Source organism: Pogona vitticeps, chromosome 6, assembly GCF_051106095.1.
Source record: "Pogona vitticeps strain Pit_001003342236 chromosome 6, PviZW2.1, whole genome shotgun sequence".
NCBI classification, from domain to species: domain Eukaryota; kingdom Metazoa; phylum Chordata; class Lepidosauria; order Squamata; family Agamidae; genus Pogona; species Pogona vitticeps.
The window spans coordinates 52491640-52513773 of NC_135788.1; the positions used below are offsets into that span (position 1 = coordinate 52491640).

A 22134-nucleotide genomic window follows, 5' to 3' on the forward strand; every position below is an offset into this window, starting at 1 on the left:
CAGCAAAGAAAGAAGAGCGAGAACCTCGTGAAGGCCTGGGGGAATAGGGGCTTCAGAGGAGATTGCCACACTTGCGACATCTGTCACTCTATTGATCACCAGGGTTGATTTAGCTCATCTGGCCGGCTAGGCAGGTACCTCTCTCTTCCATCAACAGTTTTCAAATGTTTCTCAGTGGTGATAATGTATTTACCTGTTCCTGAAGTTCCTGGATTAAGGCTTCCTTCCTAATTAGGTCTTCTTGTGCAGACTGAAGAAGTGCTGCATGGTTTTTAGAAGCTTCTGTTAAACTGTTTAACTGCTCAGAAGTGTGATGCAGTTCTTCACAAAGAATTTCCTTCTATGTAAACAAAACACAGTAACAATAACAAATAGCTGAATCAGAGAGACAGCACGATCAGTACACATATGCACATAGCCTTCACTGCCTTTCCTTTTTTCCTCAACTGCCTTTTTAAAAACAGCAGGGGCTTTACAGTGTTTTAAATTCATATACTGCATTTCTAGGCAAAATGATTTTAAAGTACTGTATGTCATTTGTACAGTGGTGCCCTGCACCACGACAATAATCCGTTCCACTGAAATCGCTGTTAAGTGAAAACATTGTCCAGTGAAAACAGTTTCCCCATTGGAATGCATTGAAACCCATTTAATGCATTCCAATGTGGAAATTACCTCGTTGTCCAGTGAAGATTGCCCATAGGGAAAGCCATTTTCTGAGTGCTGATTAGCTGTTAAAATGCCTGCCCTGCGAAGCATGGGTCCGGAAAACACAGGGCAGCCATTTTGCGGAGCCGGAAAACATCGTCTTGCGAACAAACGGTTCACGAAGTACGGACTTAATCATTGTCAAACGAAAATCCCACATAGGAAACATCGTTAAAAAAGTTAAAAGAGTCACCGTCCTGCGGATTTGGCATACAGCGGGGTCATCGTCTAGCGAGGTACCACTGTATTGTACATGGTTATTTATGTTTTCACACACATAGCCCCAATACAACTTAAAACAAGATGGAAATTAGAAAGGTTCAAGATTCTACCTTGTACATTAACATGAAGATTTAAAATTAAGCTGTAGATCTCTATCCTTTGATAACAGTATACTTTCCAGTGAATTTATGTAAGATACAGTCTCATTGGTATACAAAGAGAAATCTCTTAATGTTTTTTTATCCCATCTAAAGCCCTATTCATATGTAGTATGTATAAGGCTTTATTGATTTAGGAGTATACCTATGCTTTTAGACCCACTGTTTCTCTTTCATTTGCACAGGAATTCCAGAGTGTGAGCAGCTGTTTATACAACAAGAACACATGGCTCTCTGTGTGTCCAATCACCTTGGGGTTCCTAAGCACATAGACACATAAATGTTGAACACAGATGCAATACTTGTGGGTGGTGCTACAAGCACAATCCCATTCTTTACTGCAATATACGTATCTGCATGCAAATAATACAGAGGATGGGGTTTCACTTAACCAGGGCTTGTTTTTGGGTTAGGGCTTATATTACGAGCATCCTGAAAAATCATACTAGGGCTTTTTATCAGGTTAGGTCTTATTTTCGGGGAAACACGATATGAGCATGGAGCTTTTTTCTACTGACAACATCATACACATAGTTTCTCTTCCATGGGGAATAGTATATCCACAGTTAAAAATGTTATGATAATTGCTGTTAGAATGACACAAATGTCCTTGGAACTGAGGCTTGGTGAAAACCCTCTTGCTTCAAATGAGCTGGAACAGAAATTGATTGGGGAGGGGGCTACTTCTATGGCAAACACCAAGTACAGCATATTTTGCCTAGCAGAGCCCTTGGGCAGACAAATAGAATAGCCTGTTACTTTGTAGCCTTCAAAATAGGGGGAGCAACAAGTGTCTAAGCAAAGGCCCAAATTCTACCAATGAAAGGGCACTAACCATAGAATAAGAGCAGGATTGCATTATATATTCCTTGGAGGGTCTACTAAGATAAAAAGGTGATTTTTATATAGGATTTATACACCTTGCATTTAGGGAAGGGTTATAGAATTTCCATTTCTAGCTAAATGGAATATGGTAGTCAGACTTCTAAACTAGATTTGTAAAATATGAAAGACATCATAAAAGTCATACCTCAATTTTATCAGCAGTTTGTGCTCTCTCCAAGGCCTCCCTCAATTCTTCAATTTGTCTTTTCTGGTCTTCTATAACTGATTTGCTTTCTTCTTTTGCAGCCAAAGCTGAATTATATTTACACTAAGAAAGCAAGAATGTCAAGTTCTGACAAAAACACTTATACATCAGATCTCTTTGTATGTATAGATCAGTAGAAAAAACAATGCCACATTCAATTCTTCATACTTGGAAGAATGAAGAATAAGTGGTACAGTGGGGTCTCTACTTAAGAACTTAATCCATATTGGAAGGTGGTTCTCAAGTTGAAAAGTTCTTATGTTGAATCTGCATTTCCCATAGGAATGCATTGAAAACCATTTAATCCGTATCTGCTCTTTTCCGTCCATAGAAACTACAGTGGAACCTCTACTTAAGAACTTAATCCGTTTTGGAATGGTGTTCTTAAGTTGAAACATTCTTAAGTTGAAGCAAAATTTCCCACAGGAATGGACTGAAAACCAATTAATCCGTTCTGGCTGTTTTTTGTTATGTAGAGGTGCGTTCGTACATTGAAGCATTAGTTCCCATAGGAACTAATGCAAAACTGGTTAATACGTACTCTACCACTAGGGGGAGAATTTTTTTTTTAACCTAAGATGACCTAAGGTTAAAAAAAGAGCAGGAAAGGTTTTTTTTCCTGTTCTTATCTTGGATTTCTGTTCTCAAGTAGAAGCAAAATTTAGCAAATGGAGCAGTTCTTAAGTTGGATTGTTCTTAAGTAGGGACGTTCTTAAGTAGAGACCCCACTGTATCTTGAAAAACACCAAAAGTAAGCCATTTCACAAAATGTGGTTGCCACAAAACAATATTATGATTTATAACTCAAATGATACCGTTTATAAACCAGATATTTGTCCTATTTTGCTACTAGATTTAAAAAAATACTTTTGGAAGACCTAAATTTTCACTCCAGCATATGCATTTCAAATACATCATTTTCCCCAGAAGAAAAGGATTTCTTGCTATTTCTGCTCAGTTAGTTCTCCCCAACAATTGCAACTGTTTCCTAATTGTTTAGTTTTTATACAGGGAAAGAAGGAAACAGAGATGCATGTAATTTACTCAAATTACTTCTGCTTCTTTGTCCTACTGTCTACAAGTACCAGTGTTGTTAGAGTGGATGACTCCCCATCTCATCACACATATGGGGAAAGAAGAGTGAGAGTGATCTTGTGCCAGTGCTCCAAGAAGAGGTGAATGGGAGTCTTTCACTCATACACACCCTTCCCTATCTGGGGAGCAAAACAGAACAAAGCTTAGTTCCTGGTCAAAATGATAGATGGAAAGTTTCATCCAGAGCTTCAGCCAGAGATCTGATGACAATCAGTGCCATAGTTACAACCCTGTATCATCCAGCCTTTGAGGGGACTTGAGGTAGGGGAAGCTGGTCTGTCATCTCATTCTGTATCTTTGTCTCTGTAATATAGGAGTGATAAACACTCCTATTTCTAAGACAGCCTAAAGGATCAGAACACTTCAGCACAACTTGCTGTTGAAAGGATTCAAGACATTCCATTTTAGCACACAACTCTCGTGACTATTTGTACAAGACACCTACTTTTAGATCTTCCAGATCACTTGTGAGTCCTTCAATGCACTCCAGCTTCTGATTGATTGACATCCTCATCTCCAGAATCTGGCTCATCAGATCTGATACAAGTCCCTAAAACAGTAAAATTGCGGTAACCTTGATTTTGTCAAGGCATACAATTCCAGTCTGTTAAAAAGAAGTCAGTGTCACGCGATGCACATTTTAAATCTATCAGTAGCCAACTGGCATATCATAAGCAATGTGCAAGAAAGAATGAAGAAAGCTTACATAGTTCTTCATATTTTCATGAGAAGCCCTGCATCCTTAAAAACATAGTACAAACTATATACACACCTTATCAGCAGCATTGGTTTTCTCCAGAGAAGCAATAAGTTGTTCAGCAGCCTTTAAATTGCACTCCAGTTTCTGAAGCTTTGCATCCTACAAAAAAAGTGAGTTAAAAAAAAAAAGGTTCAAGTTACCTCTTGAGCTACCTAACATAACTTCATGAATTTGGGATAGAAAATATAATGGCAAATGACATAACTCCTTAGATCTACAGAGATAAATGCAGTGTTCCAATAACAGACATTATGATCCCTCCACTCTTCTGCAGCTCTGAGCCACCCAAGGCTTATCTCTGCATGCTTTTCATGTCCTCAGATGTGTTTTTTAGCCACACAGGGGCTGAAGTGGGGTGGTGGGGCCACTTCCTCCTGGTTCCACTGTTCTGCCAAATAAAGGCCCACTGTTGGATGCTATCCACAACGACAAAATATAGTAACTGACAATCTAGATTCAGAGTGCCCTAATTATAATTATACATTATTGTACCTGCTGCTCACACTTTGACACCATTTCAGCAGTATGTTTCTCCAGCTCCATGATCTGGAGATCTTTTAGATGCTCCCTAGAAGAGAAAAGATGTGATGCTTTCTGGCAGCTTCATGTATAACAGACAGTTTAAGGTACTAACAAAGAATAGACGCTGCAGGTTAGTCTTATGCTGCATTTCTTCAGCAATGATTATGCTTTGAACTGGTATTAAATGTTCATTACTTTTATTGCTGGGAAAAAGCAAGCTCCTCATAATCCCACGGGGCTGCATTTATTTATCATTCACTTCTTTTGGCAAATCTCTTGCATAGAGAAGTTGTTTGGTAATGAGAACAATGAAATGTCTATTTTTAATATTGCTATAAGGAAGTTCACCCCAAGTTACTTTACTTTATTCAATCTTATGCTATTTTGGTTCTGGTGCAGCATTATAACAGCAAATTTGATCTTTCCTTCTAACCATCTGTGGTATGTTTTATTAATTTTATTCAATAAAAGCTATAAACTCTGCAATAATGTTCAAAAAGATGCATATTTAATTTTGGCCATTTCTAACTGATTATCTAAAAGTCTACTTATTAAAAGTCCAAATTTTAAAATTCTCTTTTTCATATAATACATTGATAATGTAATAGCATTAGTTACAACTATAGTAGTAGTTTAGTAAGCGAGGCATTAGTGGTTGTTTTACATTTCTAGAAAGAAAAATATTTGAAATGAATGGAGAGATGGCATAACCAGACCTCTTTTTCATACACGAGGAAACGTAAGGTATTTTGCACACTGAAAATACCTTATTTGGATATTCCATTGCCCATATCCTCCCCAAAGAAAGGTATTATTATATCTCGATCACATTTCTGAGTTCCTTCCAAGTTAAGTTTCACATCAACTAAAAAGAGGAGATTTTCTAATCATACAAATAGAATTGTATTTTAGTTTATATGTTATATGTTTTTATTTATGTTATAGTTATAGAAAATAAAAACATTTTTTAAAAAATAGAAGGAGCCAATCCAAACTCAAGAATTGAAGCTAAAGAGCAAATGGGGGGTGGAAACCATTCAGCTGCCTAGCAGACTCAGATCGCTATGCTCATGTGACCCTGCTGTCCCTCCCTCATCATAGCATACATTCTTAGGCTATGGACCCCATCCTCTTTACATGAAGGTACTTTTATGCTGTGTTCAAACACTATTGCACTGAACCAGGTAGTGTCATAACAACTCAGCCACACGCTGGTCTTTCAGCTTTCAAATAGAATATTCAAAATAGAAAACTATTATGTATCTATTATTGTAAAGACAAATTCTGTACAACTAATTAAGATTTAAAGACTTATATAGTCACTGCAGCCAGAATTCTGTATCCTAAGAATTGGAAGAAATTGGAGATACCGAAACAAGAGGAACTCATTGAGAAGATATGGGAAGCGGCAAAAATTGATATTCTATCAGAAGTGTTGAAAGACTGTCCAATACAAAAGGCAACTGAACAATGGGATTTATTATATAGGGCAAGGCACTGTGAATACACAGTGGAAGTGAAGAACAGATTTAAGGAACTATATTTGGTGGACAGAGTGCCTGAAGAACCATGGATGGAGGCTCGAAACATTGTACAGGAGGCAGCAACAAAAGCCATCCCAAAGAAAAGGAAATGCAAGAAAGCAAAGTGGATGTCCAACGAGGCCATACAAATAGCAGAGAAGAGAAGGGAAACAAAATGCAAGGGAGATAAGGAAAGTTACAGAAAATTGAATGCAGACTTCCAAAGAATAGCAAGGAGAGACAAGAGGGCCTTCTTAAATGAACAGTGCAAAGAAATAGAGGAAAATAATAAAAAGGGAAAAACCAGAGATCTGTTCATAAAAATTGGAGCTATCAAAGGATCATTAATTTGTCCAAAGATGTACATGATAAAGGACAAAAATGGGCAAAAAAGGACAAAAAGGGACAAAAACAGAAGCAGAAGACATCAAGAAGAGGTTGCAAGAATATGCAGAGGAATTATACCAGAAAGATTTGGATATCCTGGACAACTCAGATAGTCTGGTTGCTGACCTTGAGCCAGACATCCTGGAGAGTGAAGTCAAGTGGGCCTTAGAAAGTATGGCTAACAACAAGCCCAGTGGAGGTGATGACATTCCAGGTGAACTATTTAAAATTTTAACAGATGAAGCTGCTAAGGTGCTACACTCAATAAGCCAGCAAGTTTGGAAAACTCAGCAGTGGCCAGAGGATTGGAAAAGATCAGTCTACATCCCAATCCCAAAGAAAGGCAGTGCCAAAGAATGCTACAACTACTGTACAATTGCATTCATTTCATACGCTAGCAAGGTTATGCTCAAAATCCTCCAAGGTAGGCTTCAGCAGTATGTGGACAGAGAACTCCCAGAAGTACAAGCTAGATTTCGAAGGGGCAGAGGAACTAGGGACCAAATTGCTAATATGCGCTGGATTATGGAGAAAGCCAGAGAGTTTCATAATAACATCTATTTCTACTTCAGTGACTACGCAAAAGCCTTTGACTGTGTGGACCACAACAAACTATGGCAAGTCATTAAAGAAATGGGAGTGCCTGACCACCTTATCTATCTCCTGAGAAATCTATACGTGGGACAGGAAGCAACAGTTAGAACTGGATATGGAACAACTAATTGGTTCAAAATTGGGAAAGGGTTACGACAAGGCTGTATATTGTCTCCCTGCTTATTTAACTGATATGCAGAATACAGTACATCATGCGAAAGGCTGGACTGGATGAATCCTAAACTGGAATTAAGAATGCTGGAAGAAATATCAACAACCTCAGATATGCAGATGATACTACTCTGATGGCAGAAAGTGAGGAGAAATTAAAGAACCTCTTAATGAGGGTGAAAGCTCAGCATCCAAAAAACTAAGATCATGGCCACTGGTCCCATCATCTCCTGGCAAATAAAAGGGGAAGATATGGAGGTAGTGATAGATTTTACTTTCTTGGGCTCCATGATCACTGCAAATGGTAAAAGCAGCCATGAAAATAAAAGACACCTGCTACTTGGGAGGAAAGCAATGACAAACCTAGACAGCATCTTCAAAAGGAGAGACATCACATTGCCAACAAATGTCCGCATAGTCAAAGCTACGATTTTTCCAGTACCGATGTATGGAAGTGAGAGCTGGCTGCATAAAGAAGGCTGACAGCTGAAGAATTGATGCTTTTGAATTGTGTTGCTGGAGGAGACTCTTGAGAGTCCCCTGGACTCTCAAGAGTCTCCTCCAGCAACACAATTCAAAAGCATCAATTCTTCAGCAGACTGCAAGGAGAACAAACCTATCCATTCTAAATGAAATCAACTCTGAGTGCTCACTGGAAGGACAGTTCCTGAAGCTGAGGCTCCAACACTATGGCCATCTCATGAGAAGAGAAAACTCCGTGGAAAAGACCCTGATGTTGGGAACGTGTGAAGGCAAGAGGAGAAGGGTATGGCAGAGGATGAGATGGTTGGACAGTGTCACTGAAGCTACCAACATGAATTTGACCAAACTCTGGGAGGCAGTGGAAGACAGGAGGGCCTGGCATGCTTTGGTCCATGGGGTCACGAACAGTTGGACATGACTTAATGACTAAACAACAACAACTGTAAGTTGAAACCTGGAGGGCATTCAAATTGTAGAAAGGCAGAAGGTCAACTTCATATCGCAACATGAACAGATTGGATGACAGTACATTTTGTGTTCTCCTTCCCCCTCTTTTCCCCCCCATATCCCCCTCTACTTTTTGTACTCCTTACCTTATCCCTAGTTGTTACAAATAAAAAATAAATTTAAAAAAAGACTTAAAGAACTGAGCATTTCAGAAGTGGTAGAAGTTTAACGTCTAATTCTAGTGCATTTCCAATGACTTTCTTTACAAAAGAAACATAAAAATACAAATTAAAGTTTCTATTTTAGTAATACAGTGGTGCCTTGCATAGCAACGTTAATCTGTTCCAGGATTAACGTCGCTATCCAGAAACATCGCTAAATGGAACAAAACCCCCATAGGAACGCATTAAACCCTGTTTAATGTATTCCTATGGGGCAAAAACTCACCGTTCAGCGAAGATCCTCCGTAGGGGCAGCCATTTTCGGTGCCTCTTTAGCGAGGAATCCATCCAGAAAACAGCGGGTGGCCATTTTGAAACCGCCGATCAGCTGTTAAAAAAGCATTGCTTTGCCATGATCAGTTCCCCAAGCAGGGAACTGATCATGGCAATGCACCACCAGCCAGTCAGCCAGCCAGCCGGGCGTCCTTGGGCGACGGGCGAGTGAGGGCTCGGTGGCAGCCACCTGGGGCAGGAAGGGGCAGGCCATCCACCCGGTGTTTGCTCGCCAACCAGCCAGCCCGGGAGACACTGGGCGTCCTTGGGCGGTGGGCGAGCGAAGGCTCGGAGGCAGCTGCCGGGGGCGGGAAGAGGCGGGCCATCCACCCAGCGCTCGCTCGCCAGCCAGCCAGCCAGCCAGCCAGCCCAGGAGACACCGGGCGTTCTTGGGCTGCGGGCGAGCGAGGGCTCAGAGACAGCTGCCCGGGGCGGGAAGGGGTGGGCCATCCACCCGGCGCTCGCCAGCCAGCCAACCCGGGAGACACCGGGCGTCCTTGGCCGGCAGGTGAGTGAGGGCTCAGGAGGAGGGCTGTCGGAACACCCGGGCCTTGTCCTGCCTCCCGGCTCTCCCCCAGCCACCACCTCACCCCAGTCTCTGCCGCCGGCGCCAGGAGGAGGGCCGCCGGGAACACCCGGGCCTTGCCCTGCCTCCTGGCTCTCTCCCAGCCACCCCCGTCTCCGAAGCCCCTGCCGGTCAGCTGGGGTAAGGTATGGGGAAAAATCGTAAAGCGATTTTTCCCCATAGGGAACATCGTGATGCAATCGCAAAAGCGATCGCAAAATCTTCATCGGTATGCGGATTCGTCGTTAAACGGTGCGCCCGTTAAGCGAGTCACCACTGTATAACTTCTAAACTCATTGTGGAGGTCAAGATCTTGGAACAATAAAACATACTTGGAAATCTGCTCTTTATCTTCTTGTAACTGCAGAGTTAATTTCTGATTCTGTTCCTTTTCATGTTGCAATAGGCCCAACACATTCTAAAATGCAACAGATGTTAATATATTTAGTATTAGAGTTTAGTGAGTTTGCTTTCTGTTCAGGTCGCACAATTGCTATATTAACAGACATCCTATGACGAAAGATAACAAATAATATGTTTAAACCAACAGTGAGAGTCAGCAGCATAGGAGAGGCTTCTAGGAGTGATTCCATCCCAAAGCATTCTCTCTTGTTTTGTCAGTAATTACTGAGCAGTGAGGAATTTTATTTGTTGATAAAAATCCTGACTACTCTACTCCATTATTAAAGAAGCCAATTCTGGCGGAGATTTAGCATCACTGTTCAAAGCCCCCGAGTTGCCTGTATTTAAGTTTCCTCAGAGTAATAACTCACTGAGCCCACTGGGTGTGCACTAAGCTACCTAATGTTTTCAGTACTGTATTATGAAACAGAAGTACAGTTGTTGTAGGAAAATTGTTCTAAAGGATATGTTTTTGGATTCACTATTGTTATTTCTGTGCAAAATGACATAGGGGCTCAGCTTATGCTCAACACGTAAGCTAACTACTTTTGAAAACAGCAAGAGTTTTCACTTCATCTAAGAAGTGGAGTTTTAAAATCATACATAGAGAAGGAGAAGCCTGCAAAAGGATGCTTCCCTTTCCTGTACCTCGAATGTTACGCTTGCATCATATAGGGTGCAGACATATTCACACATGGGGGGGGTGCGCAAACCCATCTTGAAGTTGGAGAAGACAGCACTTGAATGCTACTTGTAACTGCATATTATGTAGGACAACATAAATAAATGCTAAATCTTCACAATATTTTCCCCTTACTTGAAGTTCTGTTTTTAGAGCTTCCCTTTCATGCTTGCCATCAAGGACCTGCTGTGTCAACTGGTCAGTCTCAAATTTCAATATTTCCTGGAGATTGTCATAGTCATCTTGCAAGCTTGTTTTTTCTTCAAGTACTTTTTCATACTCCAGCCTTCAAGGAAATAATTTTGTAGCTTTAATCATGAGGCATGTACTCTTTTGTTAGCGCCTTCCTATCTGTCAAATCTGTGCATCTCTTCAAAGATTAGGATGGAGGCAGAAGACAAGTGAAAGCAGGGAGCAACTCAGAGCAAGCAGGCAAAATATCCCATTCATGTGGCATTAAAAGTAAGGGCATACTTTGTTTTCAGAAAAATCCTGAAAAAGATCAGTCAGATTAGGACAGATTCAGTGGATGCCAAAACTGAGACGGAACTCCAAACTGGCCAATACAAACACTACTGAAGTTTTTTTTAAGTAATGTGGATTCAAAGTAACAGATAGGAGTCAGAATCTTCTTTTGAAATACCACCTGTGTAACGTGAAGTTGCTCAGATGATTTTTGTAACTTTCTGGCTGTCTGCTGTATACCCAGGAGTACAGCTGAGTTTGCAGCCTGGGTATGGCTGAGATTGCAATGGACAGCTGGAAAGATCAAGCATGCCAGTTACAGTGTGGAGTTCACACTGCGCAAACCTGATCGGATTCTGGTCAGCATCTACATTGATATTGTTTTCTTCCAGTATTCCTATAAAGAAACACCAGTGTTTAGTGCATGTGTGTTGTGGGATGTCTAATAAAAAGACTTTTAATGTTTTAGGAAAAAGGTATATTGTATCTTTAAGATAAATAAATGCACATTATATAAATATTGACTAACACAAACCTGTACAACATTGAAGGAATATTTCATATTAGTGTTTCCAGTGTTCCAAAGTAATTTGGCACTTTTCCATAGGAGAAAGCAATGCATGTGAATATCATGATACTGGAATATGTTTTGGCAATCATCACACATGAAACTGTATACAGATACTATCAATAATAGTGAAAATAATCAAGAATGAAGTGGCCTTAAGTGTATTCTGGAAGGTTAAGGAAACCTCCTAGGTGATATTGATATACCTGACATTATCAAGTTGCAGTTGTACATTCATATGTCTGATAGACACTTTGCTGATTTCTTTCTCTTGATTTCTTCTGAAAGTATTATACTCCATTTTTACAGCAGACAGTTCTTTATCTGCAGACTGTAGGACAATTCGCAAGTCATGAACCTCACTGTTTAATACTATTAGGGGGAAAAAAGAAGTAAACAAAATACTTGTCAAACTCCCCTATTGTAAAAAATTATCTCCTGTTCAATAAATAAAGTATACATTTTAAAAAAGCACACTCAAATTATAAACTTGTAAAAAAATACAAAAGGGGAAAACCAAATGAAAGTTGATCAATAACTTTAAGTAAATGCAGAATTATGTGAATCATTCCAAATCTGTTTTCTTAGACTACTACTGACTCTGTTGGGACTAAGTGGCACTGATTCCCCCTATGAGTGTAGGAGCATTTCAGAAACTGGGCAAAATTCAGCTGGGTAACTACACAACTTGATGCTGCACTTGCTGTAGCTATGATAGAGCCAAAGCAGAAGTACTGTCCACGAAGCACTTCTACTGGGGCATTGTGCAATTGGTTGCACTGTCCAGTCCAGGAAGGAGCTTGAGCTTCCCTGCCCACTCAACAGCTGCACAGGGAGAATCCCTATCCCACCTCCTTGTCTGAGTGACTGGCTGCCGGAGGAGGCAGGGAAGGGAAGCCCTTTACTGGTCTTTTCTACTAGGTAGTAGTAACGTCCCACATGAGATATGTTTGCATGCCTAAAGTTGGTACCTGAAGGCATCCTGAATCCATGGCATCCAACCATCTCCTTTATGTACCCAGACTTTCTTCTGGGCCTCAGAGAGGGGTGGAACGATCAGATGAAGGCAAATGGGTGAATGAGTGTCTTTAGGCAGTGACATGCAATCTGGCATGCTCGAGAATGACCCCTTTGCCAGCAAAGACAATAAGGGATGAGTTGGCACTGCCATTTTTAGGCACTGGAGGAAACCTGAAGCTGCAGCACCTAACTGAGCAAATCCATACTGTTTTGATATACAAACTTACTGTTAGCCTTGTTCTCCAGATCATCACACTGCTTTTCAAGACAGTCTGTCTTTTCAAGCAGGCCTTGCTTTTCAGTTTGCCAACCACTTCTTTCTGAGGCAAAAAGCTACAGTGCAAGGAAGGGAAAAGGATATTAAGAATAGAGGTAAGGGTACAGGCATGCACAAGTAAGATAAATTACATATACAAAGTGCCTGGTTCTGATTTGATTCAGTCCAGTTAAGTTTTGGACCTGCAAGGAACTATGTGTACATCAAGAGCAATACAGTGGGGTCTCGACTTACGAACTTAATCCGTATTGGAAGGCAGTTTTCAGGTCGAAAAGTTCTTAAATCGAATCTGCATTTCCCATAGGAATGCATTGAAAACCATTTAATCCATATCTGCTCTTTTCATCCATAGAATCTAATGGGAAGCTGCTATTCCGCCTTCTGCCACTAGAGGGAGATATTTTTCTTTTTTCTTTTTAACCTAATATGACTTAGCTTTAAAAAAAAGGGAAAAAAAGAGTTTGTAACTCGAATCTAAGTTCGTAAGTCGAGTCCATATATTCCTATGAGAGCGGTTCGTATGTCGAGCCGTTCGTAAGTCGAGACCCCACTGTATGGCCAAAAGGGCATTTTGCATGAAGGTTAAGGAAACACTGGAGATTCTATCAAACAGTAAAGATGACTGAACTTTCCACTTCTTCTGTCAAGAAGCATCTATTCAACAGTTCTCTCACCTCCTGCATTTGTGAAGAATGGTGCTCCAATTTATTAATGTGCTGCTGAAGTTTTATAGCTTTAGTTTCTTCTTCATCTAATTTCATCTGAAGAGAGCTTAATTCTTTCTGCAACAGGACAAATTTAATATCTTCTTAATTTACGGTTGTATTAATAAGTGTTCTGCAGCTACTAAATATAATTTCAACTGTATATTTTACATTCCTCCAGACGTTTCAGGAACAATCTGATTTATGTGGCAACACTGAAACACTTCAGGTAACTAAAAGTTTATCTGCTTTTAGATAATATGCAAGTATTTACAATTTTACCAATAACCCTACTCATGAAAAGTTATAGGGATCTCTGGTGAGGCAGCTATTGTGTGTGCCTGCATTTAAAAATTGCACCTGTTCAGAGAGGGGGTACTGGCTGTTTAGCACAGTGAGTTAGATAGCTGGCTGTGGCAGTTGGGAGTTGCATTCCTCACTGTACTTCCTGTGTGTAGAGCCAGCCTGTGTGGTCTTGGGCAAGCTGCAGAATCCGAAGGCACCCCCAGAAGAAGATAATGGTAAACCACTTCTAATTACTCTCTACCAAGAAAACCCTGAAACGGGTTACTATCAGTCAGAATTGACTTAACAGCATACAATTATTATTATTTCAGAGAGGGAGATGTAAGGTCCATAAATAACCTTCCACAACCAGGTACCTGGCAGATTGTTTCAATTACACTTCCCATCATCCCCTGTTAGTTGGGGCTAAAAGGAATTTGTAGTTCTAAATGTCTGGAGGGCAGCAGATGAAGAAAGGCTAATAAATAATTCATTTAAGTTTTCATAGAATGAGAAACCACTGCCAAATTTTCTGTATCTAGAAAATCCTGGAAAGGGTCATCATAAGTTAGAATAATCGTGATGGCATGTTGTTGTTGCTAAGAAACCAAGAGTCTTAGTTAGCTCTCGCTTGAAATTTTTTAGAGTCATTTTTCAGAAATATGCTCCAGAAAACTCTGCTGAAGATAGTTGATTTAACTTTTCCATCCCACTTCCAAATGCTAGCCATGAATGGAAATAATGCCATTCAACAAGACTGTTATATTTTGTTTAGAGATCTATACTTCAATTTGCATTCTGTTACTTTACCTGAGTGATTTCCAACTCCTCTGCAATTGCCTCATAGGCTTGTTCATTCATCTCAGCAGGCATGGGTTCATTGAAAATATCACCCACCATCTCTCCAGAACTCTGAGGAGATTCCTGGTTCAACATTTCAGGGGTTAACCGTGGCACCAATCTAGACCTTAACTGATAAGCTTTTGTTGGAGTTGTCATGCTCTGCAACAGACAGAAGATGCTAGATAATACATGTACACAGGCAGAAAACAGCTTTAGGGGTAACGTCTGCTTAAATATTAAGGTACATTAAAGAACTGAAGGGAAGAATTAATTTACCTTCTCATCAGTTCCTTAATGTATCTTTGCAGTACCTTACACATTTCCTTGCTTTTACTATGTTAGATTGGCACACCTTATTATATCTGAAGCACCTAGATTAACTTTCAGTGTTTTAGTATTATACCTTTAGAGTTTCTATATGCACTTTGTTAAGATATGAGACCTCCTGGCGTTTACAAGCCTTAGTTGCTTCCAAGATTTTTTCAAGATGCTGGTTTGCTCTTTGTAAAGACTGCAGTTCTGAATCTAGTTCCATCTGTTTTTTCCTGGTTAGAGAAACAAATGTATAATAAAAGCATTAACTCATTAAAATAAATTCCATATTACTTATTTTATTTAAAATATTTTTATCTTGCCTTTCTCCTTAAAAAGGACTCAAGGCAGCTTACATCATTAAAAGAACATAATTAAAGCCTAAAACAGTACATAGAAAAATACTAAAAAGGACCAAACAAATACTGGTGTAAGAAATGGCAAAAAATAGCAATACCAAAAAGACATTCAAAGCAGTAAGGCACAATAATCCATTAAAAAACCCGCTCAAGCAGCCAGTCACTGAGGGGAAAGCACATCTGAGGAGAAAGATCTTTTCCTGGTTGCAGAAGGGCATCAAATATTGGGCCAGCCTGGCTTCCCATGGGAAGGTGCTCCAAAATCTGGGAGCAGCAACAGAGGCGGCCCTCTCCTGTGTCCCCACCAAATGTGCCATATAAAATACATCTCAACTTTGACAAGCCAGAGAAGGTTGATTTTACTATGGCAATTCCTTCTGTTCAGATAAGGAGGATATCATAACATAGACTAACCTCCCCATCTAACAAACACAGGGCTTGTAGAAATTTCTGATTTACACCAGGAGAGGTGACCTTTTTGATTCTGGAAGAATTGCACATGAGCAAGAATAACAGAAGTATATAAGAAGAATATTATAAGAAGAGTTCAAAAAGAATAAGAGAAGGTAAAAGAGAGGATCATCCTCTAGGTTTTAATTATTCTGGCCATGGGAAAAATGCTCAGTCTACTTGTTCCTAAAGGCTAGTATTCCAGGATGCCTTCTTTCGTTGGATAAATCCACTGGTGCACTGTTATTCAAGACAAAGATGCCTGAGATAGAATTCAAGTAATTCAATGTGACAACTGTATAACTTCCTTTAATAAACTACAGTAGGACCCCCGTATCTGCGAGGGATAGATTCCAAGACGCTCCCCACGGATGTCTTCCAAATGTAAATGATGAGCAGTCAGGAGGCAAGGCATGTGGTTCTGAGGAATGCTTGAGCAGAGGGCAACCTGTCCCTCGAAACAGCTTCCAGGAGGATGTGGTGCTGCTTCCTGGCCCAAAGAGGCACAGAGGAGATGATGAAGGAGCTGCCCTTCATCTTGGACTCTGGTCAGCTGCGGTTAAGTGAAACTACAGTAACTGAAAAAGCAGATATTGGGGAGGGGGGGGTACTGTAATGGTATTTTTCCAGAGGAAGAAAAGGCAAAAATTATCAACTTTATAAAGTTGCCTGATGAAAGGCAGAACAGCAGAGTCACAAGTATCTACAAATAGGACCACAAGTGCTAAAAACTCTGAGGATGGTGCTTCAAACTTTGTACAACTGATGACAATGGTAATGATGGAGTCCGTACTTCACTTCTCTTCATATAGAGAGGGATTCTTTTAATCCAGAGTTCCTATCTTGCAAATGACATGAACATGGTTTCATAATGATGCTGCTTATAGAGGGGCCCAGGAGGCTGAAAATGGATTCTTGGATCCCCTGCCCTTGTTTAATTCTCGTCTGGACCTTTATGACATTAATGGAAAATGCATTCCTTGAACTGGAATATACCTATTTAAAGGGAAAAAAGTTTATGGAAAGTTTGTTTTGAAGGTGTGACCTAGTCTTGGCAGATGACAGAATTCTCATCTGTCCACAGTCTGGACATAGTGACCAGTTTGTCTTGATAAGTTCTCTTTCATCATTATTTGATGCCAATTTCTAATTATTTTATTATGGGAAATGGCCCAACTTTGCCTAAATTTATTTTGCCAAAGAAGCTTTTGATATTGCTATGGTCATTTCTTAAAGGTCTTTAATAGCACTTTCTCATTTTATAGCTTTAAAGGAGTATTACAAAAAAGATTTTTGGAACAGGAATATCCACTTGAGAAACAGTATTTAAAATATTTTTAGGGAAAGGAGAAGAATCTTAGGACACATCTTACTTTGTTAATTCTTTGAATTCTTCATGTTCTTGTTTGGAACTTGCCAGTTCACTCTGTGTATGCAGCAGACGTTCTTTCAGCTTTTCAATAGATGCTGCTGTACTGCTGTCTGTTGACAAGGATGCCTGCTGGCCTGATAGGGATAAAAAAAGTTTTCTTAGAAGTGTTGAAGATACCTGGTAAAATAATCAGTTACGGTGATTTTTAAGAAATAAAACATTACTGATTCCTTCAACTCCAAGGTCTCAAGGCTCTCATGGAATCTCTTGCATTGTAACAAAGCCTTTGTAGCCTCCTTTAATTTCTGAAAACCACTGCCCCCGGTAAAGACATCCTGGTAGTGCTAATTTTCAGAAACTGTAGACATCCCCAACAATCTTCCCAAGACAAAAAGGAATTCATAGGTGCATTAGGACTTTTGTGTGCTGGAGGGAATCAGAAATTTGCTACTTCTGAAAACCCACCGTGTCTGATGGTATCATCAGCCTTATACAGTGTAATACAATTTCAGCCAATGATTTTTTTTCTGTTTTGATATAAAACCTACATAGGATCTGAAGCATTTTACAGAATATGTCTTGTTCCTTAATGCATATTGAACATTTATCACTTTTTTAAATTTTTACAGCTGAATCTTCTTACTTAGCCAATGAAGAAAAAAGATGCTTCAGGCTAAATCCAATTGTTAGTCCCTGCTGGAGTTGGCCCAGTGAATCAATGGGGCTTACATAAGTGTTGCCTTAATAAGTACTGTTCATTCACTAGATTCAGCAGGGACTAAATGCTGGATTTAGCCCTTAATTGTACAATATTTAAACAGCAGCCTTAGACAATGGGGTAATAATGAGCCTGGGCAATATGATTTTAGATTATAGGTGGGTGAAGACTAGGTTGAATACTTCCTTTGCCTCTCACACATTCTCCAGACAGACACTTGACTAACACTGATTTTGCATTCTGAAAAATAGGTATTGGATTGTAAACATCTTTTGCTATGGTTTTTTGGAAATTTCCTTAAACATTTCTTGTATAAATAAATCAGGATATTTAAGAACAGTTTTTGTTAGCAAGAAATAAAAAATAATGGTTTTCCAATGCAAGTAGTAGCAAAGGCATTCCAACTTCAAAGTAACCCCAAAATGAAAAACATAAGTTTAATACAGATGTTATATGCACTCCAGCATGCATATTGTGCATATACTATTGTCTACGTTCCAGTTCACAATATAAGCATAAAACATTCTGCTGCCAACAATTAGGCTCTATTAATTCCTCAAAAAGAAACTACAGAGACTGCAATTTAAGAATAATTGATGACGAAGATCAGTGTGACTTAACAGTGCTCATTTGAAGCAATCTCGTGGGATTAAGAATGCCATTATGTTCATCAATCATGTTTTGTAAGAATATAGTCCATGTTTTAGCTAAGCTAAATGCTCAGAGGAACAGATACTAAAACAAACTGAAAAGCAAAATACAAACTAAATGAGCAATTTTTAAGGGAAAAGGGATCATATAAATCAAAGAGTGCACAATCAGAATCTTAATGTGATTTTATTTTAGCATAAACAAAATTATGTACATCAGTGTGGCGAATTGCAGTGAATTAACACAGTGCCAGTTATGTGATCAGCATGTGACTAGGCATGTTAATTAAGTGCAACTTGCTGCCACAGCTTATGCAACATAGCTTACTCTAGAATAAATCAGAGGTAAGATTCCAGCCAAGAGAGGACAAAACAGAAGCTATTTCTAATGTAGTGCTTGTACCTCTATTGTTATACTCTCTGCCTGAAACCTCTAAGAAAACTTTTTCCAATTCTCTTATGGTCTGAGCATCAATTTCTTGTATTCGTTTCACAGACTGTAAAGAACGGAGTTGTTTGTTCTCTTCTCGGAGGACATGGTTCTCCATGGCATATTTTGCAACACGGGGATGTTGCTCCACCTGTAGATAACATTATGTTAATTTATATTGTAAACAAATCTCCAGCGTAAACAAAACTGACAGATATGTTATTATATTGGTAGAATATTTTAAACAGATTCACTATATTTGTTATGCTCTTTCAGTGTCTGCTAGTACATGTAAAAGCTTGGCCATGACTAACTTGCCTCTTTGATTTTGTACATGTGTAATATGACTAATATGTACAGTGTACATAAGAATGACTTGACCTGGATTTGGTCCAATGTGTTTAAGACCAAAACTACACTTATTAACACCCCCCACCTCAATTTTAATTCATTATCTTACTTTTCTACAGTACAACCCACATGAAATTTCTGAAACACTTGAGTCTTATCTGACTCTAGATGAAATAAGGAGAAGCACTCTTTTATAGGTAGATAGCATCAACCTTTATAATTTTATAATGTAGTCAATATTTTAGCATTGTTTTCAATAATAAATGTCAAATATACTTGAAAATACAAATGAAATCAATAGTCACCTAAAAAGAATACAAAACACACAAAATTGAAGAAATATCCATAATTTACAAAGCAGGCTGAAGTCAGTAAGTCAAATGAGATACTACAAACCTACAATTAATAACTGCTCATGTAGAACTGGTTTTCAGACTACATGGATGAGCTGCTACAAGCCTGAGAAAAGCACATACCCTCCCCTTCCCTCCATAATCAGGACTTTGACAGAGTTTAGGCTTATTTTCTATGAAAACCGATTTCTTTTTAATTACCTAGGAACCAGATATTGCCCAAAATCTGGTTGTAAGTCATAACTAGAGTAGGCGCATTGAATCAGTAGGGATTTGGTCAGTCAGATCCTCCACACAGTCCATTGATCCAATTAGACAATTCTGCTTGTGACTTACTATTGCATTTCCAATGGTTTTCAGTATGGTTTAAAACTTTTTCCCCCTAAATGAGCTAATTTTAAACTGTGTGTTGTTAAAAAAATAAATTTCTTTTCTGTTTCGCAGTTAGTACAAATCAAAGTCAATCCCATGTACATATTTTACTGTCTACTGCGGAGAACACCTAACTTACTTCTATATTTAAAGCAGTGCATCTCTCAGTGTAAGCTGTTAGAGACAAGAACGGGTAAGGACCATTTCTTGCTTGTGTGCTTTCTGGAGGCATATGCATTATCATAGCTGGAATTTAAAACAGCATTAGATTTGTGATTCAAAACGTATTAAACAAAACACAGCTACCTGTTCTCTGAGAGTCTTCAGTTCCTTCTTCAGTTCTCCGATCAACTCCTCTTGTTCTTTGGGCAATAAGCTGTCATGATCTTCTTTATGTAGTTTTTCCATGCGAGCTATGTGATCTTCTCTAAATTTAATTATCATTTTATTGGACTGAATGAATTTCTCCTTTTTGACACAGACATCTTCTAATTTGGCAACTTTTTCTAACAGCACCTTAAAATAAAGACACCTGATTCAGTGAGAAATTGCAATAATGAATCACAGATACAGTAGGAAAAAAGTATCCTTATCTAACTCTATCTTGGGTAAAATCAATGGATCATCATTAAATTATAGCAAACAGATATTTAATATTCCCATTCATGTTTCTTCCATATTTCTGGTTAAAACACACAACGACCATGACTTCAAAGCCATATTTTCCAATCAGGGTTGAGATGGGGTGGGGTGGGGATTATTGTGGAAAAGCAGAAAGTTTCATTGCTTGTACTGTTCAATGTGTTACTGTGTATTGCTCCTTTTTTTCTCACCTTTTTTTCACTTTCAGATTTTTCCAAGAACAGCATAGCTTGAAGAAATCGATTCCTATAATCTATATGTCCCGCATCATGTGCTCTGGTATCTTAAGAGAGAATTGAAAATAAAGACTGATATATAAAGTAACATTTTTTCTATCTATATTTATTTTAGGTGGGTTTTCTGTATAATTAGAATTAATTTTATATACTATAATTAAAGTATACTGTATCATTTAATTATTATGATTAAATTATGATTAAACAAACTGGTCTATCTATATCTAAAACAAATTCCAGACACAGTGAAACGATTACACTTTAAAAGCAAACTTTGTACCTCCTCCAATGAAAAACTTGCTAATGCTTCAATTGAAACATGCCAAAATCCTATATATGTCTGCTCAGAAGCCAGCTCCACTTGATTAGACTTTCACCTTGATTCATGCAGGATTACGTACACCTAGATCAATTTATTAGTAAAAGTTTACCTGTGCCTATCTGTACATTCCTGTTCTCCCTCCCACCTCACAGGACAATTAGTATTCAGTGCCTACAAGCATAGGGTAGTGCAGTGTATACAGTGATGGACCAGGACTCAGGAGACATGGGTTTGATCATCCAGCTTTGCCATGGAAACTCACTGGAAGATGGAACTGGTAAAACCACTCCTTAAATACCTCAATTAGCTTGAAAACCCTATTATAATAAGACTGACTTGAAGGCACATAAATTCCACAAACGTGGAAATGACTGCCTAGAGTTATATTCCTACACTCTTAATAAATTAAGATTAGTTTTTTTTAAAAAAATTAGAAATACAAAATAGTTTGATGGATTGTTCAAAGAGATTTTCCTAAAAAATACTTTTTGGGAAAAATATACATGTACAGGAAAGTGTTCATTACCTGTAGAAAGTGAAGTGTCGTGCACAGATTGTCCTAAAGCAAGCAGAGCAAGCTGCTCCTTCAGTTTCTTCACTTCTGCTTGTAACTGTTTTACATTTCCTTGTGTGTCTTCATTTATCACAGCCTTGGGTAAAAATTAAAAAAATACTGAAATACATACATACACATACTTGATAGCTGAACAAGTTAAAGCCTTTCACTAAGAGAAATCCAAACCCATGGCTGCCATTTAAAGTATCACACTTTAAATCAGTGTAAATCAATAAATTACACATTGATCTTACCACTACCAAAACAACTGAGGAAGGCAAAAGCTGAAAATTTTGCTAAAAAATTAATTACTTTTACTTCTCACTCTTACCAGTTAATCTAATTTAAACATATGTACCCTTAAAATGTGAAAACCAGCTCATTATTGCAGAGTGTAACCCATCTACCAATGCAACAAACAGCAGAATTCTAAGTAGTTTAAGCAGGCAGAATTGCACTCTAGGCATTTATTAAATATTTGTAACTAGAATCATAACTTTTCTCTTTGGAGCTGTTCTATTCTTACATTATGATGTTTAGAAACAA

General features: G+C 38.7%; 1 protein-coding gene across 2 annotated transcripts in view; it reads right to left on the bottom strand.

Moving 5' to 3' along the window:
* KIF15 (kinesin family member 15) overlaps positions 1 to 22134 on the bottom strand; it is a 76821-nt gene that overhangs the window by 23620 nt on the left and 31067 nt on the right. For both annotated transcript variants that reach the window (XM_073003526.2, XM_078377375.1), the window contains exons 11-27: positions 21559 to 21682; positions 20666 to 20757; positions 20139 to 20348; positions 18730 to 18907; positions 16960 to 17092; positions 14869 to 15010; positions 14433 to 14624; positions 13308 to 13415; positions 12584 to 12689; positions 11543 to 11708; positions 10439 to 10589; positions 9552 to 9637; positions 4526 to 4601; positions 4046 to 4132; positions 3719 to 3823; positions 2119 to 2241; positions 194 to 340 (exon numbers count right to left, since the gene is read on the bottom strand). In XM_073003526.2, coding sequence (XP_072859627.2) covers positions 194 to 340; positions 2119 to 2241; positions 3719 to 3823; positions 4046 to 4132; positions 4526 to 4601; positions 9552 to 9637; positions 10439 to 10589; positions 11543 to 11708; positions 12584 to 12689; positions 13308 to 13415; positions 14433 to 14624; positions 14869 to 15010; positions 16960 to 17092; positions 18730 to 18907; positions 20139 to 20348; positions 20666 to 20757; positions 21559 to 21682 — 2226 coding nt within the window. The remainder of the gene's footprint in view (positions 1 to 193; positions 341 to 2118; positions 2242 to 3718; positions 3824 to 4045; positions 4133 to 4525; positions 4602 to 9551; positions 9638 to 10438; positions 10590 to 11542; positions 11709 to 12583; positions 12690 to 13307; positions 13416 to 14432; positions 14625 to 14868; positions 15011 to 16959; positions 17093 to 18729; positions 18908 to 20138; positions 20349 to 20665; positions 20758 to 21558; positions 21683 to 22134) is intronic.